This window comes from Anguilla rostrata, chromosome 1 (assembly GCF_018555375.3).
Source record: "Anguilla rostrata isolate EN2019 chromosome 1, ASM1855537v3, whole genome shotgun sequence".
In the NCBI taxonomy this organism is placed as follows: Eukaryota; Metazoa; Chordata; class Actinopteri; order Anguilliformes; family Anguillidae; genus Anguilla; species Anguilla rostrata.
Window position 1 is genome coordinate 53,301,074 of NC_057933.1, and position 22,878 is coordinate 53,323,951.

Here is a 22,878-nt window from a genome sequence, read left to right on the forward strand (position 1 = left end):
CTCTCAATGCCGAGAAGCAGCAGCTCTATTCTGAGATCCTCCCAGATGGTTAAATTCATCACCCTGTCAAGCAGAGTAGCCCCGCCACAAAGTAGCCTAGAACTAATAAAAGAATGTCATTGTTGTACACTTTTGTAAAATAATAGGTAAACGCTTTTCGAAATATGACTAAACTCTCTACATTTTCTAAAAGATGCAAAAATGCCCACTACAATGTTGCCCGCCGATCTCCAGCGCTTCAGGAATCATATTGCATACGGCAGAGGTCGCTAAATCGCCACCATACACAGTTCCGTGACGCCACATATTCGTGACGTTAATGCCATGGTAGCAATATTTACTTCCTGGTTCGTGGTTTCATGTGCTGCTGCTGTAAAGCGGCAGAAGCTAACTAGCTACTTGTTGGAAAGCTTCTTGCTAGCCGATAAACGTGCAATCCTGGTGGACAACGAAGTTAGCTATTTAGCTATATTCAAGTCTTTTAGTGAGAAAATGGAAGAAACCCACAAGCAAGCTGGTGTGTTTCTGGAGCTGAGGCAGCATTTACAGAGTGGTCTGTTGGTTTTAAGGTAAGTTATAAATCAATTACTTTTTAGCCACCATGCTCATTTCCAGTGAATCCCGCTTCTCGTATGTGTCTATGTAGCTTGCTCCTACAGGTCTGTGCTTGGATATTAGGTCAGTGGGCGCTGTGATCCACACATCGTTTTGTTAGTTTAACAACAAAGGCAACAGAGGCCACTAAATTAATACCACTAGAATGAGACCACAAAGTTAACAGATTATGCAACTAATATTGTAATATAAACAATAAATAATATAATGCAAACATACAGCATTGCTCAGCTTGCTCGCTGTTTCTTAAATCAGCCCCTCCAACTAACTTGCAAGTTCTCTGTGTAGTGAAAACAAATTTAGCCAAGCCAGCTGTAGTCCAATAACATGAATGAACAATGAAATAACTAAACGTTAAATCGCTGCTATTGCCAGCAGACTGAACAATAATGAACGAAGTCGAGTTAGCTAGCTAATTACTAAGTAAATCCATTTCGTCGTTAGTGAACGTTACGAATTTTACGCAAGGTGACTACCTAGCCAGCTAACTGCCAAAATAAACCAAAAGGTGATATGATGAGTGAACGGACAGTATCCTACGTCAGTTATTTGCACGTTGTAGCAGTCTTTTTCCTCAGCAGCCACGTGATGCAATATCATTTCACCACAAGGGGGTACTATTGGGCCGTGTCAGACACTGAGACTATAATTACTACAGCACCTGGTTACGAACTGCCTGCGTACTTGCATACATCCCTAGTCGCATTTCTCCATTTTTGTATGTTGCGTCACCTTCATAATTCTAACAGTATAATTGCATTAACGTATACTTTATCTAGTCTCACACGTCAGGGTCAATATTGAGCTTTGTTAGAGACTGAGCGTCTAAAATCGAGACTGTCCTATATTGGGATTTAGGATGTAGGCTTTGCTGGCCATTGTAGCAGACTTCCTTAGGTTTAAATGGACTCCTGTTGTATGTGGGTGGTATGCGTTGATATAAGGACCTTTCAGTTTTAAGTGGACAACCAGCCTAAAACATGCAGCTTTGCATAATTGCAACTACCAGTTTGATTCCAGTAATTATGGTGGTGGATAATTGGTAATGATTTTCCCCCCAACTGGTTTCAAATTAATTTTCCTGTACAGGAATTAAGAAGCGAACATAACTTGAGTTATTCCGCATCATTTCTCTGTGAGGGTTTGGGTTGTGTGCTACTGATGAGGGTGGTCTCAGTGCTCTCTGCGGTTGATAAGAAGCCAGCTGAAACTGGAGATGCTTTCTCCCCAGGGCAGTGAGTGTCTCGGCCACGGATGGTGACGTATTGCCAGGCCGGAGAAAATAATTGCATGTGTGGCCCTCTACATCTGCTCCACATGAGAGTCTAGCTCCCGCCAGTGTTGAGTGTCTGCGCCAAACGAACAGCTTGCAGCTTGCTTCAAAACAGCAAGGGCATCGCTTGCACCAGGTTTATTAACTGAAATGTGGGAATAATTCTGAAAGTGCAGTAGAAATGCAATTGTATCAGCTCCAAATTCTGCCGCTGCAGATTCACACATACACACTCTGACTGATGGTATAGTAATCGGGTTCTGGCCCACATGTTAATGTGGCGCTGGCTATTCGGCTGTAGCTGGCTTTATTCCATGAACTGCTGGAGGAGATGGACCTCTAGTGAGACTGCCGCCATTCCCATATCCCCTTTCCCTGAGTTTCTCACTCCTCATTAAGTGAAAGACTGTGTGGTGTCTGATCATCTGCTCTGCAGTAGTAATGGTACTCTGTGTGTGCATGTGTGTGTGTGTGTGTGCGCGTGTGTGTGTGTGTGTGGGTGTTCAGGACTGATGTTGCAGGGGACCCCGCTGAGGTCACTGTTTCTGGTGGAGATTCCTTTCTTCAGATCAAGATGCCCACAGGGATGCTGCCTGTGGTGCTGCCACCAGGGGTCGCCCTCACAGAGGGCTCCTGCAGAGAGGTTTCCAACACAAGGGAGGAGGGGCTGCACTTGAGGCTCCGCCTTCAGGTGAACCAGCATACAGGTACTGTCTGCCCTTACATCACCTGTCAGGCTGTATGCGTGAGTCAGTGAGCGGCTGGCTGGCTGTATGCACATGTGCGCGCGCACACGCACACAGGCTCTGTGTAAGAGAATTCTCCATAACACAAACTATAAAGGCTTACATGAAAATATAATTGGACAGATAGGTGTTTTTGTCTTTTATTTGTAAATGGATAAATCTGAATAATGAATTCCTGCATTCAGACATTGGTGTGGTCTGCAAGTGCACTGTAATAACCAGAAAAAGACATAGTTAACGAACCACTGTATTAACAGTGTTATATCAAAGCAGGAGAGACATCAGTTCCAATGAGCTGACTGAAGACAGAATCCCCTTTGAGATCAGAAGACCTTGTCAGACCTGTTAGATCTTCAACGTTTCCTATTCACATTGCCTTGGAACTCATGGACAGCTAAACTTTAATTATTCGTTATGTATTATTTTAACTTGTTGTTTTATTTTAATATTGATTAGTACTAAGAGCATAGAGTTACTTATTCATGCACCTAGAATATAATATAATGCACTTGGTTAGTTGCTGTCTGATATGTTTTGCACTAAATATCTTTATTGATTTAATGCTTTCTCTGCTCTGGTGCTTGTGGTTATGATTATTTGCATTTGATATTGCTTGGCTGTCATTTTCTTTTGAGCCACTTTGGTTAAAAGTGTTTGCAAAACAAATTAGTGTAATGTAATGAATAATGATTTAACCTGTGGGGCCTTCACTGTTGCACACCAGTCATTAGACTGTGTTGGGACATTAAAATGTAGAAGCAGTTTTCTGTGACCTTTGACCTCAGAATTGCAGAAGTCCATAAATCATCTGTGATTTATTTGTTGTTTACTTCAGCTTTGTCAATGACAGTCCTGCAGGCTTTATTGTAAAAACATTTGGAGAATAAATGTTTGTGCTCAAGGGCTCGCTACCTGTTAATGTAGACAAAACAAGACTTGTTCTATCAGTCACTACAGTCTTCTAAACTGAGTTTTTAAGGGCCCAGGTTTTTCACAGAATCAATGAACCCCTCAGTCTTTGGGGGTTGCTATGGTCATGGAGAATGTAAGTTAGCCCATTGTGCCCTGAAATAAGTCATCATAAGGCCAGCTGGAAGAGGCTTTTCAGACCAATCAGGTTACAGGTAAATTGGCCGTCAGGTTCAATCCAAGCCTCTCTCTTACCCTAATGTTTGTTGACATGCAGTTTCCATTCAGGCCAAGGTTAAATGGCACTTGTTGTTCACAGAGTTTGCAGGTGTTTTCTATTTTTCATTTTTGCAAACTTGCAGAAGCCCCTGAGAGCATGATCAGGATACTTCAGGTTAAGAAGAGTTACTGCTTCAGCTGTCAGAGGTGCAGGGCACAAGTGCTGACAAAGAGGTAAGGGCGAAGTCTATTTATTTAACACCCTCCCCCACAGGATACACCTGACTGCGCCTCATCCTTTTATCATTGGAGAGGATGAGCTCTCCAGGGAAGACTGGTTGGGATTGGCCCTCCAGCTCTCTACAGTCATCTCGCCACAAGGGAACAAGCAAGGGAAAGAGAGAAGGGGTGTGGGAAATGTAGTTTGTGTCTGAGTCTTATTCTGACCTAATGTTCTGTCTGAAAATATTCAGCAGTGTTGTGTCTATCACTTGCAACTGAATGTTTCTGTGCCATTTCAAGTGAGTCAAGAGCAAGACCAAAATAACTTTTTCATATGGGTGTTTGATAGCTTTTTTAATTAAATAAATGTAATGATAATTTAAAAATTGAAAATGTGTTTTGTGTTTACTCTGATTCCCTTTGTCTAACATTACATTTTGTCTAAAGACCTGAAACCATTCAGTGTGACGTGCAATAATAGAGGAAATCAGGGAGGAGGCAAATACCTTCTCATGGCACCATAGCATTTAAAAGATCCAATATACCAGCAGTCAGTGTCCTGAGACAGATTTAAGACGGGTCCAAGATGAAATGAAGACTTTCAAAATGTGGTCTTGAGACCAATCTCAAATGGAGCAACTCTGAGGTTGGAGGGGAAGGGGGACACTCTGAGGAAATGCATATGCAGTCAAAAAGGAAGAGTGGCTATGCATGCAGATCGAGTGGGCCAAACAGCCCTAAGGCTCAGTTTGCAAATAGCCACTGAGTTATAAAGAAATAACACAACACTGTTCTTAAAAAGGAATATGACAGGGTGAAGACAAAACATTTCTAGAAATAAATCCAGAACAAAAATGGGCTTTTCAGCCCCATGGACCAGTGAGGAGCTTGTCAGTTCAGCCAATTTGACTGAGGGGAAAAAAAGACCAAAACTGGCTACTCCATGATGTAAATGATGTAATATCATCGTCGTTGTCTCCCCCCGTTAGGGTGTTTCAGCGAGTCCTTCCATTGCCTAATGGGAACTGGAACACGCTGGTGGAGGACTGGTGCTGCCACCCAGACCCATTTGCCAACAGGAAACTGCTGCCCAGACCAGGGGACTGTTTACTGGGTGACACCTACTTCCTGTTGCTCAGGGACAGCGAGTGTGACCAGACCCTCAGACAGGAACCTAGCAATGCCCACACAGACACCGGTCACAACCAGGGCCCGGCACAGGTGGGTACCCTGGTGGTCTGATTCAGAGGTAGAAAACATTGTTCGACACACAGCTACAGACGCAACAAACGTGCCTGGAAGCCAGTGACAATTTTATTCGCTATAGTCCGCACAGCATTTCAGCAGACTGCTAGTGTTGTTCTGAAGGGAGGGATATCTCATGCAACAGCTAGTAACCTATTGGACATTAGTAACCATTTTAATGACCCTTACAAGTCACGACATCTCTGCCATGTCTGTGTGTTGTAACTATCTCAGTGGTGCAGAAAACAATGACTCTTCGATCATGCTTGCTGCTTTATAGGGAGAGACGGAGGTGGGGGGTCAATCACTGATTGGTGCTTACAGAGAGGGCTTTGTTTAATGGACGCCTTTGTTACCTTGTGTTTGAAGCCAAACTCCATCATGATCTCCCAGGAAGAATTTGTTTGTTCTCTTCTTTCACTAACTCATTTTTCCTTGCTCCCCTCCCATTCTCTGCCATCCTTTCCTTTCTTTCTCTTTTTCTGGCTCCTGCTCTCGCTGTTTCTCTCTCCCTCCCTGCAGAAGCCCAGTAGGATGACTTTAGTTCTATGCAGAGCCTGTGGGGCAGTCCTAGGAGAGACCCTCGCTGCAGGTACCTGGTCCTCCAGCTCATCCACAACACAGCAAAACATATTATTGGCAACGTAGAAGTGTAAACATGATGAAATCACATAGAAGTGTGCATAAGTTCAAAATTATGACTTCACACAGCATTAAACTGTCTACTGTTTAAAATTGCATAACACAGTAGTCGCCACCTTGGCTTGAATTGCCTAATTCTTCTACTCCAAACTAGAACTGTAAGTGAATAAGTAATTATTGTTTAAATGTTTTAAGTAGTCTGGGTAAGTATAGTGCATTCATTAAGAACCCCATCCTGAAATATTGACTTTGCTTAGTATTAAACAACCTGGAAATAATACGATATAGTGTTATGTGCAGCCTGCTCCTCTGCGACTTGGTATTAACAACAGAGAGCTGTAATTAATCATGTCTGCATCAGCAGCTCTCAAACTCTGCATTGCTGTGTCTGATTGTATCGGATGCCCGCCCTCTATCAGGGTGTTAAACGTTCCGCTGACACATCGCTGTATTAAACAAAGCTTAATGAGTTCAGCTCAGCGGCTATAGCTCTTCTGCTTTATATCTTATCGATGTATAATTTCCTGTACATAAACAGTGTCACAGAGGTGTGAGGCTATCCGGCCAGTAATATCTCATATTAACGACTGCTGTCAGCAGTCTGGAGGATGTGATTGATTGAATGTGAGCGTGTGTGTCAGGACAGTGATGTGTATGATTTCAGAGACATTGAAGCTCTACATCACAGAGCTGATGGTCAAACGGAGTGACGAGGATGGAGAGGCCATTAGTAATCAACACAGGTGACCCGGCATCTCGCACACACATCCATCACATACAAATACACACACGCATGTACACACAGTCCTTTCAAAATTGCAGGTATTTCACAGAAATAGTGAGATTTCTTTGGGCAGTGCAGAGCTTCTTTAACCTGATGGTCTGTGTTTTGTCTGAAATAGATGGCTGTTCCTGGAGCAGACCGTAGCTGCCAGGCTAGTGGAATTGTCGTCCACACAGAGTATATTCCGCTTTTCTCTCCAGACTCCAAATGGAAAAGCATTTATCCTGGTATGGGTCTCCTTATCTTGTGTGTGTGTGTGAGAGAGAGAGTAGTGTCAGAAGGATGAATGATGTTCTCTGTCTCGTAGCTCTGGCTGCTGAACACCGACTCCCTCGTTGCCTCACTCTCCTTGCCTGTCGTCAGTGGCGACGCCTCCATCTCTCCTGGAGATGATGTTAGTGTCCGTGCTGAACATCTGTCATGTGGAGCCAGCAGTGCTGTTAAAGTCCTCTACTTGCCCTGTGCCCCCGGCCTGCACCAGGAGTAAGTCAGCGAGGCCTGCCTCCTCTCTTGCCTACACGCATGCACACACCCAGTAAAGAATTGTGTTTTCATTTAAACTTATAATTCTGAATTCTGGAGCTGATGTCAAACTTGAATTGAAAACATTCAGGTACTTGCCCTTTCTCTAAGTTTTGTTTTCCAAATCTCCAAATTTCCAATTTCCAAATTGTTTTTCCAATTCTATCTGCACCTATCATAGAAGCTATAACACCTTTGTAAGTCATATGATGGATTGCTGCACAGGACACAAGATGCTTATTAGCGACAGATTATGGAAGTATGGCATGTTCTGTTATTTTACAAGGTCTTTGCTGACCATTTCTTTTATGAATGCAGTGACAGTGATAAACAATCAGTAGGCTTAGCTTTCATGTTTAAACAGCAATGGCCTCCCACAAGTCCATAGTGCTGTCTGAGTCATTTGTCAGCTCCAGGTCCTCATGCACACAGTGAGTAGCCTCACTTTAGTCACATGTTTACATGTACATTTACACACAGCTGCACCACTGGCAATTTATTACTGAGGTCATCGAGCCAATATAGAAGTCCTTTAATGAAGCCTTCAGACTCTCTCTTTGTTAAAGTTACTGACTTGTAGCTTGGTGGGGTGAGTTGGGATTTTGCTGCTTAACTGAAGCCAGTATCCTGAGTGTGAGAGAACCAGCAGACCCTGTAGGCCTCAGGCCTGAGATTCCTCACCTTCCATCTGCTGATGTCAGCATTGGATCCATTGATGGGTTTGAGTGCGAGTGTGGGTATGGATGAGCTGTTCTTTTCTTTCCACTACACTTAAGACGCTGTGTCTTACACCCAAGTGTCTGCAGCCTATAATGTATAAAGGCATTGTTAGGAGTTTAACATGGCCGTTTGGTCAGAGTTGTAATTGGTTTGTTTGATGCATTAAGATCACTAGGGCTTATTCAAAGATGCATTGAAGAGAGAGCAACTCAGGAAATTTAGAGAAGGGCAGAAGTCTTTGGGTGCTGATAGTTCAAGTCGAAACAGTGTGTCGATAGATGACCAGCACTCACTCAATAGGGACTGCTTAATGTCCATGCCAGTTGTGAATGAGTCTTGATGAGACCCCTGATGAGATTTTGAATGTTGTTAAATCATGTTTTGTGTCACTGGCTCATGCCTGGACCATGGAAAACACCGTCAGTTCAGTTGGGTGTCCTTCTTTCCCCATCTCTGTGCAGTTGCCCCATTGCCCCAAGTTCTCCTCTGCGTGGAATTATTATCTGTCTACTTTCTCTGTGGTTATTTTTTGTGGCTCAGTTCTCCTCTCTGTGTGTGATTATTTTCCCTGGCCCAGCTCTCCTATCCTTGTACGAGTATTCTCCCTGGTGCAACTCCCCTCTCAGTTTGCGGTTATTCTCCCTGGCCCAGCTCTCCTCTCAGTGTGCGATTATTTTCCCTGGCCCAGCTCTCCTCTCTATGTATGACTATCCTCCCGGGTCCAACTCTTCTGTCAGTGTGTAATTATTTTCCTTGGGCCAGCTTTCCTGTCAATATGTGATTATTATCTCTTTCAATGTACACTGGGTGTCCATTGATACCTCTGTTTGCTGTAAATGCATGTTGGCAGAAACTAAATCAAACCCTGTCCATCTGGGTGGGTGTCCAAACACAGAGCGCAGGTTTTTATCTCTGACAGTCTGAAATTTACGCTCACCCTCACAGCCAGCTTAGTGATGTCACAGAAACCTAATCGGTCTCAGTACGTGGAAATTCAACAGCAATGATGCTGCCGCTCTCCCTCTCTCTTTTTCTTTCTCTCTGTTTAAAAGCTGTTAGTGTATTAGTCATTCAGCCACGCGCACTCCATTAAACATCTAGATTACTGTAGGAAACGGTAGCATCTACATTGTTTTCAGGGCAAAGCTGATTTAGGCTGTGAAGGGCATCATCAAGGGAGTTGCTCTGTAATGGAGACCGGAGAGGCTGTGGCAAGGAGGGAACAGGGAGAGGGAAAGTTTTTTTGCTTTTTGTTGGGGGTGGGGAGGGGGGCTGACTGGAAAATGCCATCCCTTTGTGGACGTGACTCATAGTTTGGTTGTGTTGGGGGGGCGCTGTACATTGACTCATCCCATCTCACTCAACTCTAAAGCATGGCTGTTTCTGTACCCGACAGGGATGGGCAGATAAACAGGCAGGGTCTGATCTGGAGTTCCACACAGCGTTCGGCTTCCAACAGGCAGAGCATGAGTCTCGCTGTCTGAAAACATCCAGGGAAATCACTGCAGCACACACTGTTCTCTGAGGCCATCTCCCCGTGCCCTCCATTGCTTTAATTTCCCCCAGCAGAAGAGATGCAGTAAGACTGGGAAGCATAAGGGAGCAGCTGCTCTGCTCCAGTCCCCTGCATTACAGGGCTAAGCTGTGAAATGCTCCTCAGACACAGCACCGATTCTTACTGAGAAAGCAGAGGCCACATGTCTGAGGGAGGCATGGCCAAAGGGGTGCACATTTTCCCCCTCACGCAGAGGGCCAATAGCGTGACCCATAAAATTAAACCGAAAGCATTGCAGCCACGCAGAATCTGTGGATTTCCGCAGTGTTTCTTATGATGACAGAGTCATTATAAACAGCGCATTCTGCGAGCGACTCGATCTGCCGTTCCTGCCGCGAGAATTTGACAGCTTCCTACGTAATGACGCAAATCGTCATAATTATATGTGCGGCTGATTAAAGGGGATGGTTCGTGGCTTTTGGGCAAAGAGCTCAAAGTGCACTGGATCACATGTCACTGAGGCTCGACGTGCTCCTCAGTGCTGAAATATGGCCAGCAGCTGCAAAGTCCCAATCCACTGCGGATGGGAAATGGAGGGAAGGACAAATATCTACTCCATTGTACTCCTAGGAGGATATTATTTCACAGCTTGCAAGGTGACTTGAAAGACGAGGATTTGTAACTTAATACAAATACCCATAAACATCAATTATTTGATTTTTTTTAAAGGCCTGTTGACTAACCATCGGTTAAAAAGGCCTAGCTGCATCACACATTTTATTGTGACATTTTATTGCAGATGGCAGGAATACCAATGCTTAAATCCGGGTGTTCACTTAACAGTACTTTATTGGGTGGTCTACATCAAATGCTACGGATTTGGCCTTTTGCCACACGTGTATTTACAGATTTAGGTTACCCAGTTTTGGCAGGGTTTCAGGTGTCACATCTGCCACAATTTATAATATTGATTTACACAGCCAAGGATTAATTTGGCCAAGGAGAATAATCTGACAGGGATCCAGAGAGGGTTGTGTCAGAGGTTTAGAGCAGAAGGTAGCTGGTGCCATGTCCGTACAATGACTTTTTAATGCTTAACAATGTTTGGCTGTTTGGCCATAGAGCAAATATTCATTTGGAGTAGTGGGGTGTCAGCAACAGAACACTGCCAGTGTTCTCCGAGTATTGATTAATGTGTTGTTAATGCATCTGTAATGAGACGGGGGGGAGGGACAGCAGGTGGTTGTTTGATGGACTCCTGGCCGGTGCTCACGGGCCGTTTTATCAGTTCAAATCACAAATGCGACGGAGAGCCTGCCAGTTGTGTCAGGAACCACATTTACTCCTGCGCTATCTGTCATTTATTTTGGGCTCATTGTGTTCAACATTGTGAAACATGGTTTATGCTCTAGTGTGTTCAGTTCTTTATCGTGTACTGTAGTGGGTTTTCTGATGTGTGCTGCAGCATGTGCTATATTGTGTCCTGTACTGTGTGTTATCCTGTGTTCTAACATGATTACTGTAAAGCACTTTGAGTATTCCGAAAAGTTCTATATAAATGCAGTAATTCATTCATTTGTATTGTGCTCTGAAGTACATGTTGTGCACAACTGCTGAAGGAGAAAGGGGAAAGATCACAAAAGCATCTTGAAGTAATAGTCTTTATTGTATTTAGATGTTCGTCTTGGCAATCAATAAATCAATTGGCCAATCCGTTAGTCTCCCTTAATCTCTTAGTCTACTTCTCCCTTCTCCCTTCTTCCTCCCCCTTCTCTGTTTCTGCAGCTCCCTCCGGTTTTTCTCTACCAGTCCCGACTCAATAACTGCACCATTAAAACTGCAATGCCTCAAACTGTCAAATTAGCGCAGAGTGTGTCACTTCAGCGGACGTTCTTCTGGGAGCAAGTGGAGATGATTATTTGTGTTCTGCTGAGCAGTGCTTGCGGTGGTAACTTTTAATCTTCGAGTGTCTCTTTTTCTTTCCCTTTTTCTGCCTCTCTGCAGTATTACAGATGCGTGGGAGAAAGATGTCAGCGTTCACCCTCTGATCCTGCCTCAGACCACCTGCCAGGAAGTGATGGAGCTCTTGACCAGCAGCACTTCCAGCCTCCCCCCGTCTCTGCGCAGCATGAACTGCTACCAGGTGATTGTGGCCCATGTACTTTTGACAGTCAGGGAAGCGCGGAAGAGAGCTGATTTAGCCCCAGCTGTCACTCCCCGTTACCCGAGGAGAGGTCGTTTCCCGCGCCGTTATTTTTGCAGAATTGTCAATGAGAAGTTTTTAAGGTCTTTTCAGGTCTTCACGTCAGGTTCTTCCTCATATTCGTTGTGGCTGCACTTTCGGTCCCCAGGAATCCGGCTGTCATGCAATGCGGGTGTGAATCGTGCAGCTTTAAGTGTGGCCCTGGACCTCTCTGATGGTTTAAGTGTAATTACGCAGTTTATGCTCATTTGAATCCCTTGGAAATGACTGGTGCTTCCAGCACGCGGCTCCGCTGCCACAGGATGCTGAAATGTTTATAATCCCGTCAGGCAGACCAGCGGCCTCTCTTTAAGATCCCCCCATTACCACCCATCTCATTATACAGAAATCCCAAGATGGGCCTTTGATTAAAATGCTTACTCCTCTTACGTCCATTCTTCCACCAGACATTCCCCTAATTAAAGCAGAAACCCTTCATCACTTGGTAAATTCACATTCCTCTTCGGATGCATCGAGCCCCCTCTCTGGGCAGGAGCATGGTAATAAACAGACATTCGGATGTTATTACACTTCGGTCTGTAGGGACTGCCTCCCACGATCCACTGCAACTCTCGGTCATGCCAGGAATTGTGTGTGGTTTTTTTGTCAGTTTGAGTGGGTTTTTGAGTGTATATTTGTGTGTGTGTGTGTGTGTGTGTGTGTGTGTGTGTGTATTGATGCTTTGCTTTTATGTTTGCCAGCAGATACGTGTGCGTCTTTTAAAAGAGTTCAATAAATGTACGCGTCTTTGAAGCAATTTCAGCACATCTTTGTCAGCATTTAAATGCCAGCTACAACACTGCTAGATGGAACCATCACAATAACTAGATATTAGCACCACGGCGAAACTGAACACGGACCAATTATTGCCTTAACACTGAACACTTCAATAATGTATAGCTGGAAGAGGTGACAGTGGGAGAGATCCCATCATCTGCAGTCCTGGATGGATGATTCCTGTAGTAATGTGTTTAAAACCATCAGTCTCTCTGCTGTCTGAGAGAGAGGGAAAGAGAGAAAGAGCCAGCACTGGGCAGAGGAAAAGACTAATGTGATAAACCAGCCAGATTGTGTTACAGGAAAGTGGCTGACTTTCCAACCCTTATCTGAAAACTCCTCTACAGAGGTTATCTAGTGCATTATTGTACTTCTGAACTGATGCTGTACTAATTCTATAATTAGAAAAATGAAGCAGCAGTATAAAATTAAGTGCATCATGAGTAGTGGGCTGCATGAATGAGGCCCAGTCCTCACCATGTAGTACACACCACCCTCCCTGTGTACGAAGCTACACCCTTTTGCAAGCCACAGGCCCCACCATCTGTGTAGGAGAAGGCTTGTTCCATTTTAGATTTACGATCTAATTATTACATATAGCTTTTCTTACTGCCAAACCACAAACCCTGTGGATTTGTGGTTAAGTGGGGTTTTTTTATTTTCAAAGGGTATTGGCTTAAAATGTCATCACCCTCTGTACCTCATAAGCCCCACCTCTGCAAGTTCTAGGCCCCGCCCCCGCTTGTCACACTAGGAGGGGTGATGTTCTTCAGGCTTTGCGGTCCAGAGTGTGAAAACCTGCAGCATGCGCCTGTATTTTTGAGAAGGAATGCGCAGTGTGTTCTGCCTCAGAGTGCACGCTAATAGGCTCAGGACAACTTGCACTTTAACTAAATGCCACTTGCGCTGTTCATTAATCGCAGCCATGGACTGCAGTCAATGAATACAGTCCAGAAAATGTTTGAGATGAACGCCGCGTTGTTCGCTGATGATCGTCAGGGGTGAGTACGGAGCAGGTGTGATGGATGCATCACAAGCCCAATACTGACAGATGATCCTTGTGGTGCGAATGCATTATCAGCCTGTTTTGTCTGCTTCCGAGCACATCGCAGGTAGGAAGGAAGCGTAACTGAGAGAAAACAGTTTGTCGCACCAGGGGGTTCATGCTGGCCCTGCTCCCTGGGCATTTCTCACTCTTACAGATAGAAGTTTATCATTTTAGTTTTTCTGCAGAGTCTTCAGTCTTCAGCACAGTCAGCGTACATGCTGGGAAAATCGTGGCCACAGAGCTTCCAATTTGGAATGTTCCGTTTTATTTTTGGCCAAATTAATCTCCAGCATTCTCTGTGTACTCGGGGAGAGTGAAAACTAGCGCTGGCTTTTGGAAACGTGTGCTGCCAGCCAACTCCGCTTCTTCGTGCACCACAGTCCAGTGGCCAGGCTCGGCAGTCGCTACGTTGCAGCAGTGCACATCTTGCGCAGCCAGTACGGGTAGACCGCAGACGCACATGACCAGAGGAGGTCACCGCTGCGTGATGAGTCACAGAAAATCTCACCCACCGAATCCTCTCTCCCCGGGTGATGATACAGCCGCTTATGTTCCACGTGTGGGGCTGCCAGTCATCACTTGAATGGTCAAGTTTTGATACCGAGCCATTGGGAGTATTGCTATTGGAAGAGGCAAGTTCTCTGTAATCCCTAACCCCATCATTACTTTCCAGAATTTTCTGTTCCTTATCTGCCAGGGAAGGTTGTCATCAACAAGGGAAATGCAGGTCACAAGCAAAATACAATACAGTACAATACTTTATTGTCCCCAAGGGGAAATTTGTTTTCATAGTTTTGCCTTGCAGCCTCACATAAATACATAGATACATACAGTACAGTATATACATATAACACACATATAATAAATACATAGATACAGTAATAAATACTAGATACATACATATAATACACCTGACATTCAGCGAGGCAGTTTGTTCAGCACCTCGATAGCAGAGGGGACAAAACTCTTTTTAGAATAAAGGAAACATTTGAGTAAATGAGTGATACAAAGTATATTAACAACAGATGCTTTTACACCAGTGCGGTTTCCCATTTAGTTAAGCATTTAACATCGTAGCATGCCCTCAATTGTGTAAATGCCAGGCTAGCCCAGCTGCCTCTTATTTTGGCGATGAAGCAATCTCAGTGATTTTGAAAGAATGGTTGTTGGGGCACATTGGCACTTCAGTGACTAAGACTGTTAAACATGCTGATGTTTCACAAGGAACAGAGACTAAGGTGATGGGGCAACTTTGGTCAAGAGTGCATATAGAGCAATAGATGAGCAACTCTGTGACTGCAAATATCAATCTCGGGCATGAGTGGCAGCCAGTTTAGTCAAGTACAGTTCATTGAGAACTTAATGGAAAAGAATGCTATGGTTCTTTTATTTTGGCAGTAGCCTGTATTTTGCAGTTGTCCTGAAACCATCTTGGCAATAAAGTCCTTTTTCTCACCTATTTCTGTCTCACTTTCAGATATCAACCAGTCAAACCCCATTTTAAAGGTTAACTTTAAAAAAATAAGCCTGGCCTCTGTTTCTCTAAAATGAAAGATCTTCTGTAGAAAGTAAAGTGGTCTATAAGTCAAGGCAGTGGCACTCTAGAAAGGAGGAGGTGTGGGATAGGAGATGCGAGTTAGATGATTGGGGGGGGGGGGTCGTGGCGGTATGTGGTTGTGGAGGGTGGCATGAGACCCATTTCCTCCCCAGATTTTATCTATCTTAATTCATTGCCGTGGTAATTGTCACTCCAGCTGATGCTGGGGTTCCAGGACAGGGCTGCACTCTGCAATCACCTTCATCTCAGTGATGAGCACCCCAGCATGGAATGACAGCTGCATAGACACAGCACTAAGTGTTCCTCCTCACGAAAGAGCGCTGCTGGAGCTGGTGCTTTAGCCAGCCGAGGTGTGGATCTCTTGATTTCGTCTAGTCATGAATTTTTTAAGTGGCCGAGAAGTCCTCCGTGTGGGTGTTTGTGAAGTAGCTGCTTTCTAAATGTGCTCAGAGGCCAAAAATGGGACACATGACCTATGAGTAAACTCAACATTGAAGATAATTCTGAAAGAAGAACCTAAAGCCCGTGTTCAGTAGTGAATGACACCAATACCCTTGGTAAAAGCTGCATTTGCAATGTGCCGTTTGTACAGTGCCTTTATTGTTATACTTTATGTGCTATTTGAAATACCCAAAGCATCCATAATTCCAGAAATAAGCATTCATGAATTTACATGATTCTATCCTGATTTCACTACGCTTCTTATTTGATGAGACATCTGTACTATCATGGGAAGGTATGAGTATTTACCTTCATGAATATTTGTGTGCAAACAAAATTCAGCTGTTGTGCAGACTCTTTCTGTGGTACCCTTTAGCTAAAATTTGACCTTAAATAATTGTATATCTTTATATAAAATTTGAATTCCTATATCCACGGAATTCACTACAGTTTTTAATCATTTTTATATCTTCTCTTTCCTGTATTTCACAGGTGGCATTTATGAGGCTGTGAGATCGTGCAATCATCCTTTCCGGACACAGTTGTGACAGAACAGATGAAGGACAGTATGCTCAATAAACCATTGCATTCCATATTAAATACATTCTTTGTATAACACTGGTTTCAAAATCATTCTTTTAAAATATTTTCACTAATGAAACCTGTTTAAACCTCTCAGTACCATATAACTAAGCACATATCCTGCTGTAGACAGAATATGACCAGCACAAACTGCTGTAGATGGAATATAGCTGACATATCCTGCTGTAGATGGAGTATAACCAGCATATCCTGCTGTAGATGGAACATAACCAGCATATCCTTCTGTAGATGGAACATAACCAGCACATCCTGCTGTAGATGGAATATAACCAGCATATCCTGCTGTAGATGGAACATAACCAGCATATCCTGCTGTAGATGGAACATAACCAGCATATCCTGCTGTAGATGGAACATAACCAGCATATCCTTCTGTAGATGGAACATAACCAGCATATCCTGCTGTAGATGGAGTATAACCAGCACATCCTGCTGTAGATGGAACATAACCAGCATATCCTGCTGTAGATGGAGTATAACCAGCACATCCTGCTGTAGATGGAACATAACCAGCACAGACTGTAGCCAGCGTGTCCTGTTGTAAGTACTGTAAGTAATGAGAACATCCTGCTGTAGTAAAGACTGGTGATAACGTTCCAAGATTCGGTAATTCTAACTGAAATTGTATACCCCTGGCTCCGACTGAAATCCCATCCAGATGAAGGAAAGAACAAAGAGCCATTTAACCCCATAATCCCTCGCTCTTTATTTGATCTGTGCAATCACAAATTGCACAGTGTTGGGTTCAAAGATAAGCTACAGTATATGTTACAGTTTGAGCGTGTGTGTGCATATAACCTAATGGTATTTTCGTATTCATATCAAAATAAGTGCTGTGGCATTGTTTTCAGACAATTGAAAAGTTCTGACAATTAAAAAGTTTCCAGATCCTGGGGTTCCAGGACAAGGCTGCACAAGGCGTCACCTTCATCTCAGTGATGAGCATCCCAGCATGGAATGACAGCTGCATAACAAGCAGCACAAATCAAAGGGAGAGCGATCACTTTCCAGAGTTTTTTTTTTTATTAGGTTTTGCTGTATGTGTTCAATTAGCCCAGACAGTTCTGTGTGCACTGACAGATATTTCGATAATTACAGAAGTTTCTCATGACCTGCAGGCTTTTTAAGAGATGGTAAGTGGCAATCCAAAGCGCACCATTTAATGCAAGAAAATCACTTTTAAGTAACTACAAAGCAGCTTGTACAGCAACGTTATGCTTCCAGAGGTAGTAAATGTGTATATTAACTCATTATTTTTCAAAAAATAATGAAAACCTTTTTTTCTTGGAACTATTTATTTTGGCACATGCAATCCGAGACCACTGTGCTCAAGGAAAGATGTAGAGGCAAGATATAAAAATGGATATTTCTGTTTGTCATAGCATCAATGTACAAGCTGTTTTTAAGTTGCTTAATGTGTACTTGCATGAAACCACTAACTTGCAAATACACCTTTTCTAGCCATTATAAGCATGCAGGTTGTCAGAAACTTTCAGGGCCAATGAAGAACATGCATCAAAACTGAAATAATATGTAAAAACTCCCACCCCTTCACATACATGCATAAGCGACTGCAGGCAGGACATATGGCCTTATGGTTTTACCTCTGGTGACCGACGTGTGTGTATGACTATGCACAGGTGAGATTCCTGAATATTTCATTAAAAATACAGCATGCTTACAAAGCATTAAATACATTTTTGTCACAAACACCATAGATGTAGTTTGTGAGTGATATTCATTCGCTGAATTTTTGTGCTGTGTAATCTCCAATTAAATTGAGCTTTCATCGGATGAAAGGGGCCCATTTGGTCCCATCATCACTGAAAATAACAAGCATTTTGGTTTTAACACATGTAATTTGCCCTTCTGACCTACAGTGACAGGAAGTACAGCACCTGAGCATGATGCATGTCTTCCAGTTATCTTAGTCTTTATATAGACTATATTACAGAGGTCTGCCAACACTCCACACAATCCAGCCCCAGGATCACAGAAATCTTGAACTCAGAGGAAAACTACACTTTCATGACATTTTTTGACATTGAAGTGGGGGTAGGTGGTTGGTGAGATTGATGGCGCTTATGTAACAGCCTGACAGGCAGGAATATTGTCATGTTTTTAATACTCTAGAAAAGGCTAAGGCATTTAATTTTACCTTTTTTTCCCTCAATTTTCTGTGACACACTACACCTTCACCTTCAGGAGAGGCAACCAACATCGTAATGACTTCATTTTTTTGGTACTAATTATGTGGCTGTTCATAAAAGCTCTACCACTCATATTTCAAGATGTCAGACAAATTAGATTAGTTTCCTTCATTTTGTAAAGAAGAGAGTATAATCACTGATGCACAATATTACTTTATTAGTCTTTTGTATCATGTTATTTATATGCGGATTTAGAATTTTTTATTTATATAAATGCATGAAAGATATGTCAAACTGGTAATGGTTCTTAGGTTCTGGTTACTAATGCCTTACAGAAGAAAAAATATGAATAAATATTTTATATATATATATATATATATATATATATATATAAGTTTTTATATATATGTATAAAAGCTTTGTTATTTTTACATGGTGAAACCAAAGTATGCAAACACACCCTTAAATAAAAGCTGAGAAAGCGCACTTTAACCAGTGAACAGAAGTGAACCCTGTCCGCCATCCGGTAGACCTGGGGCAGGACACACTCGGCTGCAGAGCCCGGTGAGTGGAATTCGATTATTATTAGTAGGGAGCGCATGCTTCCATGCGTTGTGAAAGATAAGCCAGTAGGAAGTGAGAAATCCTATTCTCTGCATTCCTGGTGTTTGCAAAGGAGACCATTATACAGGTAAGTAGCACCCCCAAACACTGATTCTAGGTCAGCAATCTCATCCCCAAAATCTAATCACAATAATTTTATTTAGAAAGAATAAAGTGCTTAAAAGCTGTGGGCATTCACAACCAATAGCAACTCACCATTTCGTATCAGGAGTAACGATTACAAACATGCCGCTGAGTGTATCGGCAGTCAATAGCTGTTTATACAAGCACTTACAAAGCAGGTTTGCTTGGCTGAATATGGCACAGGCTGGCAAATCGACTGGCAGTCCTTTTCTAAATAAATAGAAGCTTTGAGCTCATTGAGGGAGATGGGCAGGGAGTGACTATGTAATTAAAAATCTTTGATTTTGCGCAGTGAGTGCCGTTTTCTGGCCATTTTCCAGCAGTGTAAATCAAGCAAACTAAAATTAGCTCATCGGTGTGAAAATTCGAAGCGAGGTAATGAGATGCACGTGGCTGTGTTCTTCAGAACGCATATGGAGCTGACAGAAACACCAGCAGAGATTAAACTCCCAGTCACTGCTCCCACTGGAACCATTTATAAATATTACGCTTCTTTGGTTTTTCATCTTCAGGATAAAGGGGGAAAACTTCATTCAGACTCGTGGTCAGTTTTAGTTTTGCTGTAATACAAATAATACATTTGCCTTTTTATTCATTTCATATTCATATTTGCCTAAGCATTCAGACTCCTCACATTAATATTTTGTTAAACTTTTCGCCACAATTGCGTCTTTTTTTCCGGTATCTACCAAATTTTCATACTGTGGGGGTGATTTTCATCCATTGTTCTTGGTAGATTTTCTTTTGCTCACATTCACCTTTGTATTCTGAAATATTCCAGTTCAGTTTTTGATCATTGTCCTCCTGACATGTATATTGTTAAGTTTGAATCTGAAGTAACGTTTTGCATTTTGATCACAAAGCTCCATTTTAGCCTCATCTAACCACAAAACATTTTCCCACATTTTGCCTGTGTCATGCATTGCTGAGTTTCCCCCAGTCACTCTACCCAGCTGCCAGGAATTGGTATGGTTCCAGAAACCTCTCATCTGATACCCCGCTGAAGAGCTGAAGCCAAGCTAGAGCTCTAACATCACTTTAATGTTTAATACCTCATTTTTCCACTACACCAGAATGGCTCATTGAAGTTATGGGTTGGACTGGTTCCAGCCTTACAAGTGGAGACTGCTGTCCTGGAGATGACCTGGTCAGGTTTTCAGGAAAAGAAAATCATCCCAAGCCCTGACCCCCATCCCCATTATTTCCCCCATACTGTCCTCCTCCTACCCTAATCCCCCTCCTCCTTTTCTACTTTATTTTTGATCCTCACTCCCATGATGCTTTGCTCTGCAACAGTTTCCAGGCCGACAGGCTGGGCACCCCATCTGAAAGTCTCCTGTGACTCATTAGCACATTTAATGATCTCCACACGTTCAACGAATCATGTCTATGAACTGTCGAAATGCCATGCCCACGGGCAAGGACAAGGCATGGGAAGAGAATGCCCTTGGGCAAGGACTGAGCACAGCTACAGCTAACATTCAGTCTGCTTCAGGTGAAGGCCAAACCGCAACCTAATATAACACCACAATATTTTTGCAAAATTACAGCTCGTAGGCACATCGTTAATGTGAAATATAACTTCTCTCCAACATAAACTAGATGAATAAATTGGACTGACGAAACCATGACCACTGTGGTAAAGAGTAATATGATTATTCTAGACATCTGTTTGTCTGACATTCAGTTTATACTGAAGCATCGTGATAATCTCTTGCACTTTGTTCGTAACCTTGCATGGATATAAAACTTGATATTCCATAAACCATTTTGTTTTCTTTCTCCTCTTTTTATTTTTTTCAGACATTAATTTGTGTGAATTGTGAGGCAATATCTGTCAAGTGAAGCTGACAGGTAGATTAATACCTGGAATGACACCTGAACTGATAACAATGTCAAGGTCATGTGATCAGTACACTATGCTGTGCAGAAGGTAATGTTGCAAGAAGTAATTCCGAGACTGTGACTAAGAATTTAAAACTGGATGTGTTTTTAAATTTCTCTGTTCATTGTTTTTATTTACAGAGCTGTAATTTAATAAAAATGGGCATGGGAGTGTGCATTAGCTGCAGCAGAGTCTTCACCCCCACCCCCTCTGTGTGAGTGTGTATAAAAGATATTAACTCTGTAATCTATTTCACCCTCAAGGATGTAATTTTGATTCAGTTCAGCTCAATTCTATTCTGCAATTCTATGGGCATCTCCTTTTCTTTCTTTTATTTATAGCACATACACTGCTTATTTTATTAAAAACATCCTATTTTATTTGGGGGGCGGAGGTTGTCACCCATAATTGTGGTGACTGTAGGGACACAGGTTTGAATGCTCTGAATGCCTCAGATGAAGGGGAGTAATACACTCATAATACACAGTGAGGCATCAGCCAAATTAAAAGTGGGCTACACTGACACCCTGCAGAGAGGCCACAAATGGAGGACGAGAGCATGAAGTGTCTGTTCTCACCCACAGCCAAGATAAATGACTCAATCTAAGCCGCCGAAGCAACTGGGCATCCTGGTGTTGCAGCTGGTACTGCAGAGCCCACACCTGTCTCTACAGAGGGAGAGATACATATCTCTCATAATTTACTACTGTTCACACATCCACATCTCTCTCTCTCTCTCATTCTCATTGCATGACTATAAGTGATTGTAACCTAAATGTAAATTATTTGCATGGCCAAATCTCATTGGGATTATAATAATAGCAATTAAGACATACATGCAGGTATGCATGCATGCATGCATGCATACACAAACACACAAAGAGTAAATGTCGGTTTTCTACTATGCAGTATGCAGGGATTCACACAGGTTCCAACTTTTAAATCATTTCCTTGACTAATAATATAGCCCTTAGTTCCATAGAGCACAATTGGTGATTACACATTATTACATTTTAGTAATATTCCTGTTGATTTTCATTTTTTAAAAGACACAAATATTATCTTGGCTTTGTCTTTTAGTAAGTTCATGATCACTGCAATGTTATAGCTACCTGATACACGGACTGTTGGAGCTAGATATGTGTGTTTTGTGGTATGCTCCAGAGTGAAACTGCTTACCTTCTCTGAGAGCCTAGCCGTTGCCTGGTATGTCATTATTTTTAGTCTTTTTAAAATCTACTTTCACTGCCCAGGACTGACATTGGACTGTAGCACTTCTCTCTCGTTTTTCTCTCAGGGTTAGATGGAGAAAGTAGAAACAGCATCTGTAAGAGACAGACCCTAAGGACACGAGTAATATCGTACTCATTTGATTATCTCTGAAAAGAATAACATTGAGCAGTTATTCCCATGGGGCAGTCATTTTACACTGTACATTTCTGTGTGTGTCCATTTTTATGTATGCCTAGATACTATATGCTTCTCCTTGAAACCATACTGCAGATCGTTAATTATGGAATTAATACTCATTAGTATTCATTGATACCCGGGTTATATATTAAAGGGGATTTCCACCTCCACCATATAATGAACTTTTATGTGTAAAAGAGTAGCTGCTTTCATGATTAAAATGAACTCTCAACCAGCTGTCCACCTGTTGCGAATGCAGATATAGTGTCAAACTACTGCTCATGCTCCAGGCACCTGCTTTACTATGGACTACAATGGGCGGATACTTACAGTCCATGGGCAGGCATCAGACAATGCCAGTCGCAGGTTGCCACTCCTACTGAATACAAACGGAGGGGCTGGGTGTTACTACTTGGTTGGAATGAGGTAATGTTACTCATTAGCATACTAGCCACTAAATAAAAAAAAGCTATTTACATGTATTCAGTTAAGTTTATTAAGTTCTAATAAAATAAAATAAATGCCGCTTCAATGAGTCAGATTGCATGAGTTTAATGTAACTATTATTTAATTAACTGTGATTTATACAATTGACTCATAGCAAGTAATTTCAGACATGGAAATA

At 42.6% G+C, this 22,878-nt stretch overlaps 1 protein-coding gene across 2 annotated transcripts; it reads left to right on the forward strand.

The window, feature by feature from the left end:
- Nucleotides 1–336: 336 nt before the first annotated feature.
- Nucleotides 337–16,074, forward strand: ube3d (ubiquitin protein ligase E3D). 2 transcript variants are annotated; one of them, XM_064342445.1, is made up of 10 exons: nucleotides 337–569; nucleotides 2,396–2,595; nucleotides 3,906–3,996; nucleotides 4,974–5,205; nucleotides 5,752–5,821; nucleotides 6,536–6,614; nucleotides 6,774–6,882; nucleotides 6,963–7,138; nucleotides 11,397–11,535; nucleotides 12,042–12,387. In XM_064342445.1, the coding sequence occupies exons 1-10, from the start codon at nucleotides 493–495 to the stop codon at nucleotides 12,051–12,053; spliced, it is 1,185 nt and encodes a 394-aa protein (XP_064198515.1). In that variant the 5' UTR covers nucleotides 337–492; the 3' UTR covers nucleotides 12,054–12,387. The 2 variants fall into 2 exon arrangements, with proteins under 2 accessions (XP_064198515.1, XP_064198507.1); XM_064342437.1 differs by lacking the exon at nucleotides 12,042–12,387 and adding an exon at nucleotides 15,951–16,074 and having other exon boundaries at nucleotides 338–569.
- The last annotated feature ends 6,804 nt before the right edge of the window (nucleotides 16,075–22,878 follow it).

What these genes read in the sequence shown, in the direction of transcription:
- ube3d (XM_064342437.1), top strand. Translation starts at nt 493, where the DNA reads ATGGAAGAAACCCACAAGCAAGCTGGTGTGTTTCTGGAGCTGAGGCAG. An exon ending in TCAGGTGAACCAGCATACAG is followed by an intron (nt 2,596 to 3,905) that starts GTACTGTCTGCC and finishes GCAAACTTGCAG; the next exon opens with AAGCCCCTGAGAGCATGATC. An exon ending in GCCCCCGGCCTGCACCAGGA is followed by an intron (nt 7,139 to 11,396) that starts GTAAGTCAGCGA and finishes GCCTCTCTGCAG; the next exon opens with TATTACAGATGCGTGGGAGA.